This window comes from Salmo trutta, chromosome 27 (genome assembly GCF_901001165.1).
Source record: "Salmo trutta chromosome 27, fSalTru1.1, whole genome shotgun sequence".
NCBI classification, from domain to species: domain Eukaryota; kingdom Metazoa; phylum Chordata; class Actinopteri; order Salmoniformes; family Salmonidae; genus Salmo; species Salmo trutta.
Genome location: NC_042983.1, coordinates 16585125 through 16600338, shown reverse-complemented (window position 1 = coordinate 16600338; position 15214 = coordinate 16585125). Strand labels below are relative to the sequence as shown.

At 43.2% G+C, this 15214-nt stretch overlaps 1 protein-coding gene across 2 annotated transcripts in view; it reads right to left on the bottom strand.

Moving 5' to 3' along the window:
* The window catches only part of LOC115164447 (oxysterol-binding protein 2), a 74799-nt gene extending 65401 nt beyond the window's left edge, over nucleotides 1-9398 (bottom strand). Inside the window, exon 1 of one of the 2 annotated variants that reach the window (XM_029716926.1) lies at nucleotides 9080-9398. In XM_029716926.1, the coding sequence (XP_029572786.1) occupies nucleotides 9080-9237 (158 nt within the window). In that variant the 5' untranslated portion in view covers nucleotides 9238-9398. The remainder of the gene's footprint in view (nucleotides 1-9079) is intronic. The other variant, XM_029716928.1, reaches the window with a different exon arrangement.
* Between the last annotated feature and the right edge of the window lie 5816 nt (nucleotides 9399-15214).

The following is a 15214-nucleotide window of genomic DNA, read 5'->3' as shown; positions in this document are numbered from 1 at the left end:
TCTCATTCCATGGGCATTAATATGTAGTTGGTCCCCCCTTTGCTGCTATAACAGCCTCCACTCTTCTGGGAAGGCTTTCCACTTGATGTTGGAACATTGCTGCAGGGGTCTTGCTTCCATTCAGCCACAAGAACATTAGTGAGGTCCGGCACTGATGTTTGGCGATTAGGCTTGGCTAGCAGTTGGCGTTCCAATTCATCCCGAAGGTGTTCAATTAGGTTGAGGTCAGGGCTCTGTGCAGGCCAGTCAAGTTCTTCCACACCGATCTCGACAAACCATTTTTGTATGGGCCTCGCTTTGTGCATGGAGGCAATGTTAGGCTAAAACAGGAAAGGGTTCCCCAAACTGTTGCCACAAAGTTTGAAGAACAGAATTGCCTAGAATGTCATTGTATGCTGTAGTGTTAAGATTTCCTTCACTGGAACTAATGGGCCTAGCCCGAACTATAAAAAAAAAAACAGCCCCAGACCATTATTCCTCCTCCACCAAACTTTACAGTTGGTGCTATGCATTCAGGCAGGTAGTGTTCTCCTGGCATCCACCAAAACCAGATTCGTCCGTCGGACTAGTGAAATGGTGAAGCGTGATTCATCACTCCAGGGAACGCATTTCCACTGCTCCAGAGTCCAAATTTCCTAAATTTACACCACTCCAGCCAACGCTTGGCATTGCGCATGGTGATCTTAGACTTGTGCGGCTGCTTGACCATGGAAAACCATTTCATGAAGCTCCCGACGAACAGTTATTGTGCTGACGTTACTACGCGCTTCAGCGCTCGGCGGCTCCGTTCTGTGAGCTTGTGTGACCTATCACTTCGCTGCTAAGTTGCTGTTGCTCCTAGATATTTCCACTTCACAATAACAGTAATTACAGTTGACCAGGGCAGCTCTAGCAGGGCAGACATCTGGCGAACTGCCTTGTTGGAAAGGTGGCATCCTATAACAGTGCCACATTGAAAGTCACTGAGCTCGCCTCCCGAGTGGCGCAGAGGTCTAAGGCACTGTATCGCAGTGCTTGCGGCATCACTACAAACCCGGGTTCGATCCCAGGCTGTGTCACAGCCGGCCATGACCAGGAGACCCATGAGGCGGAGCACAAATGGTCCAGCGTCGTCCAGGTTAGGTGAGGGGTTGGCAGGCCCGGTTTTCTTGTCCTATTGCGCTCTAGTGACTCCTTGTGACGGGCCGGGCGCCTGCAAGCTGACACCGGTCACCAGTTGGACAGTGTTTCCTCCGACACATTGGTGCGGCTGGCTTCCAGGTTAATCGAGCAGTGTGTCAAGAAGCAGTGCGGCTTGGCAGGGTCGTGTTTTGAAGGACGCACGGCTCTTGACCTTCGTCTCTCCTGACTCCATATGGGAGTTGAAGCGATGGAACAAGACTGTAACTACCAAATGGATATCACAAAAAAGGGGTAAAAGTACAACAACAAATGTAGCCAGCTACATTTCCTAATGTTTTGCTTGAAGTTAATGCATTTTACTGAAGAAAAGTAGGCTACACCAAGAAAAGAACCAGAGGAAAAGTAGCTAGACATTAGTCAAAGCGCTGGATCCTGAATGAATGCCCGTTTGTGAATTCTCATCTGATTTGAGAAACGCAACTGAAGCACAAAATTAGTCTGATGCCAAGCAGAAAATACAATAAGAAGCATTTTAGATCTGCGTTTACAAAACGTAACAAGATATTTCTTATGTGAAAAATGCAGAAGTCTGCATTAACGCGACCCCTGCAGTACTGTACAATAGAGCAAAGTTCAGTAAAGAAAATGTGAGTATAGTTCAGTAGAGTTCAGAACAGTACACAACAGAGCACACTAGAGTTGAGTACACAAATGTACTGTACTGAACTCTACTGTACTGTGCGGTGTTGTTCTCTACTGTGCGGTGTTGTTCTCTACTGTACGGTGTTGTTCTCTACTGTACTGTACTGTGCGGTGTTGTTCTCTACTGTACTGTGCGGTGTTGTTCTCTACTGTGCTGTGCGGTGTTGTTCTCTACTGTGCTGTGCGGTGTTCTCTACTGTACTCCACTGTACTGTGCGGTGTTGTTCTCTGCTGTACTGTGCGGTGTTGTTCTCTACTGTGCTGTGCGGTGTTGTTCTCTACTGTGCTGTGCGGTGTTCTCTACTGTACTCTACTGTACTGTACGGTGTTGTTCTCTACTGTACTCTACTGTACTGAACAGTGTTGTTCTCTACTGTACTCTACTGTACTGAACGGTGTTGTTCTCTACTGTACTCTACTGTACTGTACGGTGTTGTTCTCTACTGTACTCTACTGTACTGTACGGTGTTGTTCTCTACCGTACTATACTGTACTGTACGGTGTTGTTCTCTACTGTACTCTACTGTACTGTGCGGTGTTGTTCTCTACTGTACGATGTTCTCTACTGTACTCTACTGTACTGAACAGTGTTGTTCTCTACTGTACTCTACTGTACTGTACGGTGTTGTTCTCTAGTGTACTCTACTGTACTGAACAGTGTTGTTCTCTACTGTACTATACTGTACTGTAAGGTGTTGTTCTCTACTGTACTCTACTGTACTGTACGGTGTTGTTCTCTACTGTACTCTACTGTACTGTACGGTGTTGTTCTCTACCGTACTATACTGTACTGTACGGTGTTGTTCTCTACTGTACTCCACTGTACGGTGTTGTTCTCTACTGTACGGTGTTGTTCTGAACAGTGTTGTTCTCTACTGTACTCTACTGTACGGTGTTGTTCTCTACCGTACTATACTGTACTGTAAGGTGTTGTTCTCTACTGTACTCTACTGTACTGTACGGTGTTGTTCTCTACTGTACTCTACTGTACTGTACGGTGTTGTTCTCTACTGTACTCTACTGTACGGTGTTGTTCTCTACTGTACTCTACTGTACTGTACGGTGTTGTTCTCTACTCTACTGTACTGTACGGTGTTGTTCTCTACTGTACTCTACTGTACTGTACGGTGTTGTTCTCTACTGTACTGTAAGGTGTTGTTCTCTACTGTACTCTACTGTACTGTAAGGTGTTGTTCTCTACTGTACTCTACTGTACTGTACGGTGTTGTTCTCTACTGTACTCTACTGTACTGTACGGTACGGTGTTGTTCTCTACTGTACTGTAAGGTGTTGTTCTCTACTGTTCTCTACTGTACTGTAAGGTGTTGTTCTCTACTGTACTCTACTGTACTGTACGGTGTTGTTCTCTACTGTACTCTACTGTACTGTACGGTACGGTGTTGTTCTCTACTGTATTCCACTGCACTGTGTTGTTCTCTACTGTACTTTGATGTCCAAACTTATGAAACATAGACGTCTATGATTGGTTCAGATTTGATCCGGCCTGGACCAACCAAATTTGGATTGGGGCAAAGCTCATTAAAATCATAAACAGTGTGTAGAATAATACCCAAACATGCAAAGGAGGATATTGCATATTTATACCATTGTGTACCTATTCAGGATACATCACTGTGAAGAGAATGACATTCATATCCAGAATTATGCATTTATTTTCTAAGGGAACGATGACGAAATTCCGTCATCGCAATTCCGTTACCAGTTGTAAATCCACTTCACTTACTGTAGTTCAATAAACAAAATAGATTTGTTTCAAGTCAATGTGTCGTGTCAAAGCTGATATTTAACAGTTTTTGGAAATGTGGACATATAAAAAACTGAGGGAGATTTTACTGAAATTCTGTTACCAAACTTTGCATCTGTACAGTATTTCCAGTAAATGTGTTTTTGAAAAATGTTCAGCATAATTTGTTAAAAGTAGGCATTGTTAAACTTTGAAATCAATGTTTTTGGAGTGCAGTTGCTATTCCGTTACCATGGAATTCCACAGAGAGAGGAGAGACAGAGAGGAATCAAAGAGAGGGAGGTACAGTAAAGAGAGCGGGAAGAGAGAGTGAGAGATAGAGAGGGAGTGCGAGGGCCAGCAGGTGCTGCATGTTGTGTTGTATAGTGCTTTGCTGGTTAAGCATTAAGGGGATTTTACCTGTCATTCCCCTGAGCACCACACATCCTGACAAAACACAGATCCACCGATCTGGGGCGTGTAATGAAACAAAACAGCGTCTCAACACACTCGAGAGACTGGCTGCCACAGGCATTAGCAGACACACAGGATACATATTATATAGAGACAGACACACAGGAGATATATTATACAGAGACAGACACACAGGAGATATATTATACAGAGACAGACACACTGGAGATATATTATACAGAGACAGACACACAGGAGATATATTATACAGAGACAGACACACTGGAGATATATTATACAGAGACAGACACACAGGAGATATATTTTAGAGATAGACACAGACACACAGTAAAGATAGTGAGAAATATACAGTATGGTTAGAAGGGCACACAGCACATGATACAAGTAGAGATAGGAGGAAAACACTAAGGGACATGTGGTGCCAAAGGAAGGAGAGTAGGCCTAATGAAACCATGAGACAAGCAAACCAAGGCACGTACAGTATGACATGACCTGCTGAAAGAATGAAGCTGAGGATATTAAATACCTCCAAGTGTTTTATATTGTGCTTTTTCAGTCACACACACAAACACACACACACACAGTGACCTGGTGCTGAGCCCATTAATGTGTTTAGATCACAGGTTCCCTCCTTTCCCCCTCTCCATCATCTCTAGCCCAGAACCTGCCTCTGTCTGAGGAAGGCAGTGATAGCAGGGCTCCAGACTAACGTCTTGTAATCTTTACTAAATCACTCAGTCGGATTTCCTCTCCGAGGTGAGTAAGCTGTGACGAGCGTGTTAAACCCGGGAGGAAAAGTCAATTAAGAAATGAAAAATGAAATAGGTGGAGAAGAGGAGGGAAGAGGCCATGTCACACATCGCCGTGAGATAATGGTGCTTGTTTACCTCAGTGATTTACACTACCTGCCTGGTGAGTAGAACAGCAGGAGATAGATGGGGGAGGAAGGCTGACGTGGAGGAAAAGAGAGGCTGTAGCCTGAGCAGAGATGCCGTGTCAGACCAAAGACGAGTCAATGGAGCAAGTGAAACGTTGCATCTATAAACCCCCATTACATTTTAACTGGCTCAAAATGCTGAGTGTGTCATGTGTCAGCAACGCTGCAGACCAGAGATTATAGTCCACTGCTGGCCTTTCACAGCCACTACCAGCTTTTCTTCGACCAAGCCCTGACTTTGGCACAACTAGGCTGGGAAACGGGGATCATTGAACATCATTGGGGTCAAATTAGCGAGTTACATCGGTCAAGTGGGTATCGACTCACCCTTTAGGGATAACTAGTCATCCCTGCTTTTGAAAAGGGCAACAAAATCGATTGCATAGGCTACAACAACTGAACAGTGCATGCTGTGGACGCCTGCGAAGCGAGTCATTCTGGCTTAAACGTGCGTCCATCTACAACTTGGCATGTAATCAATGCTGCGTAGTCATACTACAGTCATACTTATAGGCCCTACCCAGTATGCAGGTCTGACACAGTAATACCATGAAAACGTAACACAAACACCTGCTCAGAGCAGATGAAGTATCCATGAATGGAACACCGCATGTTTCAATGGTACAAATCGACCGTAGCCACATAGAGCATGTCTGTCTGTCACATCTCTCTAAAACAGGGTGGCACAGCTGCAACCTACTGGAGCACTGACACAGAACATTGCTTCCCCTCTTTGACTCTAGAATAATGAGAAAGGGGGGGATGGGATGAAGGGAGTGGGAGTGAGCCTAGACATAGTGATGCATGCAATGCCTCCACCTCAGTGCTGCTGAGCCAATGATGTTTTGCAAATCATGGTGGTGCATCAGAGTGGGAGACATCAAAGGTACGGTAAGAACCTCCAGATATGGAGAAGACAGATAATTGGCATGTTAGGGGCTACTGCTTTAATTTAGAACCCCTTTAAAATTCAGACAGGCAGACAGACAGCTTCTACACATGCAGGCAGGCACAAACAAAGCCTCCAGCCAGACACACAGAGAGCTCTGCCTGGCAGAGAGGAGATGAGGGGGGGCATTACTCGGGCTTTCTTTTGTGGGAACCTGTGCGCTCCACTGCCTCTGTGCTCAGATGTCGACAGGCTACCGTTACATCAGACAGCAGTCACCTTCCAACATAATGACTATTAATAGAGGGAAGACTGAGGGGACAGAGTTCTTTCCTTTCACCATCAGCACAAACAGGAGTAGGACTTTGGCTCCCTTGTCTGTTTCCACTAACCCCTCACTCACTGGCAAAAGGACAACAGGGCTCTTTGTGTGTGAAGGTGTGGTCATATGCATGTTATAGAATGGTATAAGATGTGTTTGGTGTCCACCTGGCCCCATCACCTCTGACTCCATCAGACACTAGGCCTACCACTGGTAGTTAGCCTACATTTTGGCCTGATGGGAGAGGTACTTGTTTCCTCCAGTGAGGTCAAAACAAACATTTGAGACTTTAAGTAATTGTAGGTTGAAGTGACAGATTTGTGTATATATATATATATATATATATATATATATATATATACAGCACATGAGCTGTCTCTGCCCTTTACAAAACCCTGCTAGCATGAACCCCATAAACTGAGTGGCTTAAAACAAAAACCTACGCTGGTTTTAGGAGCCAATTACACTCTCTTTCTACAGCAGACAAAATGATGTCACATTTTTAAACCCTGATGTTTCTGGATGGACCTCATTTGGAGGACCTCAGAGGAATATACCCACTTTCTGTTATGAACCAAATAATTAAGCACAGTAAAATTGGGTTGGGTGAACAACAGTTGTTACATGTAACTCCCCCACCCTCCTCCTCCATTGTTACCCTCTGTCCTCCTGTTCAGAAGGCTGCCCAGCCCCCAGAGGAAACTTGATTCCGATTCAGGAAGCACCTGAGCCACAGGTGTTATTAGTATAAGCAGCACACAGTTGTTATTAGTATAAGCAGCACACAGGTGGCAGCTGTTTACTGTGTGGAGAGAGGACGCTTACATTCTACAGGTCAACGTTTGTTTGCTCCCAGGGACAACATACAGAGGAGTGCATTTCTTTTCAATTCTAAATGCAATCATTTGGGTGTTATATGTAGCTAACAAAATCATTTGGGTGGCAGAGAACTGTGGTGACGGGGAGACTAGTTAGTGAGCTAGCTAGCTCGCTAACCAATTATATTTGTGCTAACAGTAGCAAGCTAGCTGACCAAATAATTATGTCATTATTTTGCTAGCCCAACATTAAACTGAATACATGATCATTTATTCATATTAGACTGAGTTCCAGATGAGTTCCAAATGTGGGTTTAATTGACTCTACTGGGATTTAGCTTAACCCTCAAGAGAGTGATATGCTCCCTGGAGTTAGTGTTGATAGCTGGAGTTGATGGGGATGGAGTACTTTTAACTCCATTTAGAGTAACCAGAGACAGGGAGTTCAATCTATGGAGTTATCCACAGATGTGGGAGGTTATATTTCCCAGCATGCTCTGTTGCAGGTTGATTTAAAAATTGTTTGTTTCAATATCTGTGTTTTCACTTGTACATTGATCGTTTTATGTCATGCTACACAAAGATAATAAATATACATTTTTCTAGCAACCGTTAGTGAGATAGTTCTTCCAGTTGACATGGTGTAGGTAGTCTCCATATACTCGATTTTCTTCCCGACTATTGGTGCGTACGTAAATTCACTCTGGCTATCTACTCCGATTTCAGAGCAATCTGGTCTGAATGTGCCAGACCGCCGAATAACTGATGAATTTAAGAATGATAAAATTCAACGTGTGTTGCGCGGTAAGTCTTTTTTTTTTTAAGTAATTCAATTGTTGCCAGCAGCACAGTTAGTCACTAACGCTCTAGATAACATGAAAGCAGCCTAACCAGTTCTGCTAGGGCAAGTTAAATAGTCAGAGTGAGCTGTTCTCTCATTTGTGTCTGTGTGTAGCTAGCAAGCTATCCAACTTTAGCCAGTTAGCTTGGGTGCTTGACTGCCATTGATAGTGACAGAATGTTCAGATCAACTCTACCCTTCGGCCAGAGCGTCCAGTGTGCGCTCTGACCGCGCCGAGAGCGAAAATGCTGTGAATTAATGAACAGACAATCTGACAACACTCTGAATTTACAAACGACCCTGAGCACAATGACACACTGGAGGCAATTTACGAATGCACCCTATGACAGGCATTCTAAATACAAGTTGTGGGCGATGTAAAAGTGCTGGATATCTTGCTGTTAGTTGGATTCCAAAAGAGATTGGATATCACATTGCAAAACTCCATAATGTGACACATAATACTCAAATAAGGCTTTGTACCCTTATAACACAAAGGAAGTAAAATGAAAGAGGAATGTACTCTGCTGGAGTTGCTTGTTCATTCAAAACAACACAGAAAAGTGTAAAATGGCAAGAGAGTTGGTTAAAAACAACACTGAAAATAGTAAAATGGCAATTGGAGTTAAATTCAACCAACTCTCTGAGAGTTAAATATTTACTCCATTTAGTGTTGTTTTAACTTTTAAAAATATCAACACCATATGACCAGAATAGTATTAACACAAAATGGGTGTGGGACCATTAAATTTGACTCCATAGGAGTTGAATTAACGCTTACGATTTTACTGTGTAGCATTATATGCAAAACCTGGTTAGAGCTAACCATTTCTAGCTAGCTTCAGTGACAGCTAGCTCATGCCAGCTGAGCCACTTGCACTCTGTCATTCTGTACAGTAGGTACATGATTTGAACATTCTAAATAACACATAACATGTTTTTTAAGAGTGATTTCATTGCTTAGTTAAGTTTAAAGGGCTTGGCATAATGTAATGTATTACCTCGCTAGCTATCTGTGAGAATAGTGGTGCCCACTGAACAGTTTCAACACAAGTTACATGATGGGGTTCGTCTTAAATTGATGTCAAGAAGTTGGCACAACTGTCTCTGTACTGTAGCGGTCATCATCATTGGTGTTTGTTTAACACTTGCAGTTGCAATACCAGACCATGTAGTTAGCCTGTAATTATGGCTTATACAAATATATTGTAATATTATTAGACATGCTGATACTGTAATTAGCTCAGCTACTAGTGTCAGCATGTTTACCTGTAATATGACAGAAGGCCATTGCTGAGGACGAACCATCGGCGTTGATACCCTTTCAAATAGTTAGTCCATTTAAAAAGCCAGCCTTTGTACGTATCCGACCCCGGCGCTAGGGCCCCTGCAGGAGTGGATGCCGAACCCTTTCCCTGGTCGCTCATCCTCAGCTCCGCTGCAGATTGCGGTGTGCAGCCGGATAAACAAGGGACCGCGGAAACGAATAACACTATCCTGCTCTCCCCATATATACACCTACCGCTGATGAGTGCGGAGGAGGGTCTAGACCAGAGAGAGCGAGATAAACACTAGGCGTCCCTTTCACATTACACTGGAAACAGCGGAAGGATGAAAACTGGTGCGAAGGAGGAACTGGTTGTCACTAGTTACCACAGCCACAAAGTCGTAAACCCCGCCCATTTCTTACATTTCTCATTTTAAAATACAAAACAAAAAGGAAAAGCATGCGAAGTAATTAAGGGCATTCGTCACACCTGTAACATGGGCAATCTTAGAATCAAAATCCTGTATGGCCACGTCGTTAGGAGCTGTCATATGCTCTCCTCTACGTTCAATATTCCAAATGCACATTTCTTTAAATAACGTTACTTAAAAGCCCGAGATTGGTCCCAAAAAAATGACAAATGATGTCCACAGGTAGGCCTACCATTTCACACTATATTGGAGGATATCTTCAAAACCAACACAAATGCAAAAGGGTGTCTATCAGCTGTGTATTCAAAATAATTCATTGTTGGCAGTCCATGCTACAATCATGGAGATCAACTTTGGAACAGGATTTAGGAATCGAAATTTCAACTAATGGCTATGATCGATTTAAAAAAAAAAAATGTAAACACCTTTTTTTTAAAGTCCCTTCTATATGTACCAGGCATGTTGCTACACACGTTAAAGTGATGACAGTCAACTTGACAGTCAACTTGATCAACTTGACAGTCAACTTGACAGAACTGTGGGATGCATTGGAGTCAACATGGGCCAGCATCCCTGCAACTCAATATTACAGTATGAACGTGTTCCTGATGTTTTATACAATAAGTGTATGTTCTGGTTGTGCCCGAAACTAAAAGGCTATTGGGATGGGATTTTTAATGCAACATCCAATATAACACAAGTATCTATACTGAACAAAAATATAAACTTGTAAAACGTTAGTCCCATGTTTCATGAGCTGAAATAAAAGATCCCAGAATTGTTCTGTATGCACAAAAAGCTTATTTCTAAGCTTATTCCACACCTGACAAGTGTGGAATATCAATTAACTGATTAAACAGCATGCAGCATGATCGTTACACAGGTGCACCTTGTGCTGGGGGCAATAAAAGGCCACTCTAAAATGTGCAGTTTTGTCACACAACACAATGCCACAGATGCCTCAGGATTTGAGGGAGCGTACAATTGGCATGCTGACTGCAGGAATGACCACCAGAGCTGTTGTCAGAGAATTTACAAGCTGACACCGGTCGACAGTTGGACAGTGTTTCCTCCGACACATTGGTGCGGCTGGCTTCCAGGTTAAACGAGCAGTGTGGCAAGAAGCAGTGCGGCTTGGCAGGGTCGTGTTTTGAAGGACGCATGGCTCTCGACCTTCGCCTCTCCCGAGTCCGTAGGGGAGTTTCAGCGATGGGACAAGACTGTAACTACCAATTGGATATCACGAAAAGTAAAAGTACAACAACAACAAAACATTTTTTTTAAATAATACATATGTAAAAAAAATAACTAATGTTTCCTGATCTTTCTTATACCTCTCAGATATGACAGACACTTCAGAACAAACTTCGTTCGTTTTTTTGTTGTTGTTCAATGTAGTGAATCTGTTATTCAATGTGTTTGTATGGGCTAATAGCGTAAGGCCAAATTTCATCAAAACATTTTTTAAATATATTTTTGGGGATACTTCAAGGGGACTTAAAATTCAGAATCAAATAGCAAAATTATCTTGGTATGACCTAAAAAATTGTCCTTATAGCTTAGTAGAACCGGTTTAGACAGGGTTTAGACTATTATGGGTTTCTCTTGCTGTACAGTACACAACATCCAGAAGTGGTGTAAAATTGTGTTTTATTAAGACAGTACATTTTATTTTCGGCTGCCCCCACATTAAATCGAGTTAAAGAGAAAACAGACACCTTTGCAGCCTGATAGGAGGATGTATTATGTATGAACTAGTCGCATGGGGACACAAGTGTATTCTGGCTGGGGTGATCGCTTTGACACATAGAGGTAATACACGATGTCAGGAAGAACTACGCCCTCTAGGGTGTTGGTGCAATAGCAAGTGTATTATTTGCTTTGAATTTCATTACTGTGGTTTCTTTTTTACATTGAACATGCAAAATTAGAATCTACACACATGCTGACATTTGGCAGATGAAGGTAGAATGTGTTTATAGATTTGTCCTTCATCTGCCGAATGATTTAGAATTGTTTGGTTTCTAAATCAAGTTTAATCAATCCTATTTGACCTTGGGAAATATTTGCACTATAAGCCCCGGCCTATTGCTGCTTTCAAGACAACTCGTAACTCAGAAACTCTGACTTGAAAATTTGTTGCAGAAAGATAGTTTCCCACTTGGAAAGTATCAGAATTAACCAATAGAAAGCTCTACGCAAATAACTTATGTTTATTTTTACTTGGAGGTTCCGAATTGTCATGAATGCACCATATGTAAACTCAGCAAAAAAAGAAACGTCCCTTTTTCAGGACCCTGTCTTTCAAAGATAACTCATAAAAATCCAAATAACTTCACAGATCTTCATTGTAAAGGGTTTAAACACTGTTTCCCATGCTTGTTCAATGAACCATAAACAATTAATGAACATGCACCTGTGGAACGGACATTAAGTCAGTAACAGCTTACAGGTAGGCAATTATGGTCACAGTTATGAAAACTTAGGACACTAAAGAGGCCTTTCTATTGACTCTGAAAAATACCAAAAGAAAGATGGCCACGGTCCCTGCTCATCTGCGTGAATGTGCCTTAGGCATGCTGCAAGGAGGCAATAAATTGCAATGTCCGTACTGTGAGACGCCTAAGTCAGCGCTACAGGGAGACAGGATGGCCAACTGATCGTCCTCGCAGTGGCAGACCACGTGTAACAACACCTGCACAGGATCGGTACATCCGAACATCACACCTGCAGGACAGGTACAGGATGGCAACAACAACTGCCCGAGTTACACCAGGAACGCACAATCCCTCCATCAGTGCTCAGACTGTCCGCAATAGCTGAGAGAGGCTGGACTGAGAGCTTTTAGGCCTGTTGTAAGGCAGGTCCTCACCAGACATCACCGGCAACAACGTCGCCTATGGGCACAAACTCACTGGACCAGACAGGAATGGCAAAAAGTGCTCTTCACTTACGAGTCGCGGTTTTGTCTCACCAGGGGTGATGGTCGGACTCGCTTTTATCGTCGAAGGAATGAGCATTACACCGAGGCCTGTACTCTGGAGCGGGATCGATTTGGAGGTGGAGGGTCCGTCATGGTCTGGGGCGGTGTGTCACAGCATCTTCGGGCTGAGTTTGTTGTCATTGCAGGCAATCTCAACGCTGTGCGTTACAGAGAAGACATCCTCCTCCCTCATGTGGTACCCTTCCTGCATGATCATCCTGACATGACCCTCCAGCATGACAATGCCACCAGCCATACTGCTCGTTCTGTACGTGATTTCCTGCAAGACAGGAATGTCAGTGTTCTGCCATGGCCAGCGAAGTGCCCGGATTTCAATCCCATTAAGCATGTCTGGGACCTGTTGAATCGGAGGGTGAAGGCAAGGGCCATTCCCCCCAGAAATGTCTGGGAACTTGCAGGTGCCTTGGTGGAAGAGTGGGGTAACATCTCACAGCAAGAACTGGCAAATCTGGTGCAGCCCATGAGGAGGAGATGCACTGCAGTACTTAATGCAGCTGATGGCCACACCAGATATTTATTGACTGTTACTTTTGATTTTGACCCCCCCCCCCCCTTGGTTCAGGGACACATTATTCAATTTCTGTTAGTCACATGTCTGTGGGACTTGTTCAGTTTATGTCTCAGTTGTTGAATCTTATGTTCATACAAATATTTACACATGTTAAGTTTGCTGAAAATAAACGCAGTTGACAGTGAGAGGACGTTTCTTTTTTTGCTGAGTTTATTTACCAAGATTTACACACATTTCAATATGACACTTGTTTTCCACATGGTGGCGACATTGTCACATTCATGTGAAGTCGCGTAGCATCACTGGTGAGTGTTCTGTGCAACAACCGATGCATTGAGACATATGGCATAATATAAGCAGCGTGTGAAAAAACACTGACTGAAGAGACAAAAAGGCCAATTATTGTGCACAACAGATTTTATTTTATCATAGCCAAAAACAAAACATCTAACACCTACTATTAAAAAATAAATACAAGTGATGTTTTTGTTAGAAAAATGTAGCCCTTCATGTTGTATACGACACACTCACACAAACAGTCTAATTTTAATGGATGGACACTCATGCTACAAACTCAAGAAACGACAATTGCTATCTCCATAGAATCTCATACAGATGCTACATAACCTTTCTTAAAAAAAAGTAAATAAACACAGCGCCCAGTCCTAATATAAAGGCCTAAACCGTTTAAATATCATTTCAGAAAAACTGAGCCTACATGCAGCTGCTGAGGTATGTAACACACACACACACACACACCTCTCAGCTGATTTTGACTGTCTCTGATAATAACCATATACACTACATGACCAAAAGTATGTGGACAACTGCTCGTTCAAAATCGAATTAAAAATCATGGGCATTAATATAGAGTTGGTCCCCCATTTGCTGCTATAAAAGCCTCCACTCTTCTGGGAAGGCTTTCCACTAGATGTTGGAACATTGCTGTTGGGACATGCTTCCATTCAGCCACAAGAGCATTAATAAGGTCGGGCACTGATGTTGGGCGATTACGCCTGGCTCGCAGTCGGCGTTCCAGTTCATCCCAAAGGTTTTCGATGGGTTTGAGGTCAGGGCTCTGTGCAGGGCAGTCAAGTTCTTCTACACCGATCTCGATAAACCATTTCTTTATGGACGTCACTTTGTGCACGGGTGCACTGCCATGCTGAAACAGGAAAGGGCCACAAAGTTGGAAGCACAGAATTGTCTACAATGTCATTGTATGCTGTGGCATTAAGATTTCCCTTCACTGGAACTAAGGGGCCTAGCCCGAACCATGAAAAACAACCCCAGACCATTATTTCTTCTCCACAAAACTTTTCAGTTGACACTATGCATTGGGGCAGGTAGCGAAAGCCAGAGCCAGATTTGTCTGTTGGACTGCCAGACGGTGAAGGGTGATTCATCACTCCAGAGAACACGTTTCCACTGCTACAGAGTTCAATGGCGGCGAGCTTTACACCACTCCTTGGCATTGCATATGGGACAGCTCTAGCAGGGCAGAAATTTGACGAACTGACTTGTTGGAAAGGTGGCATCCTATGACGTTGAAAGTCACTGAGCTCTTCAGTAAGGCAATTCTACTGCCAATGTCAGTCAATGGAGATTGCATGGCTGTGTGCTTGATTTTATACACCTGTCAGTAATGGGTGTGGCTGAAATAGCCAAATCCACTAATTTGAAGCGATGTCCACATACTTTTGTATATATAGCGTACACACAGGTAAATAAATTACAGCTATACATAATCACACCAGTGCAATTAAACCCTGACCTGCTAGCTTGGCAGCAAAAGCATGCAAATCAATGATGCACGTACATATATACAGTACAGGTACTCATTTTCAGTGCAAACATTGTCACAGGGTGTCTGTAATCATAGGACACATTTTTACCACATTCTCAAACATTCAAAATATATTGCACAATTCAGACATTGCTTTGACATTTCCAGAAAGTATTATGCGTGTTTGAGTGGTAGGATGCCAATACATAGTATGCTATGGGTGTCTCCTACCTTGGTGTGGTCTGGGTATATCCAAGAGGAGGGAGGTTTTATACATTCTATGCGAGGTGTTCTAGTATAACGCAGGATGTCTGTGGTTGGAGGCAGCTTGTCAGGCTGGTCAAGGTGCTCTGCAGCTTATTGCTCCCCACAACAAAGTCACTACCTCTCTCTTTTCTTCTTCCA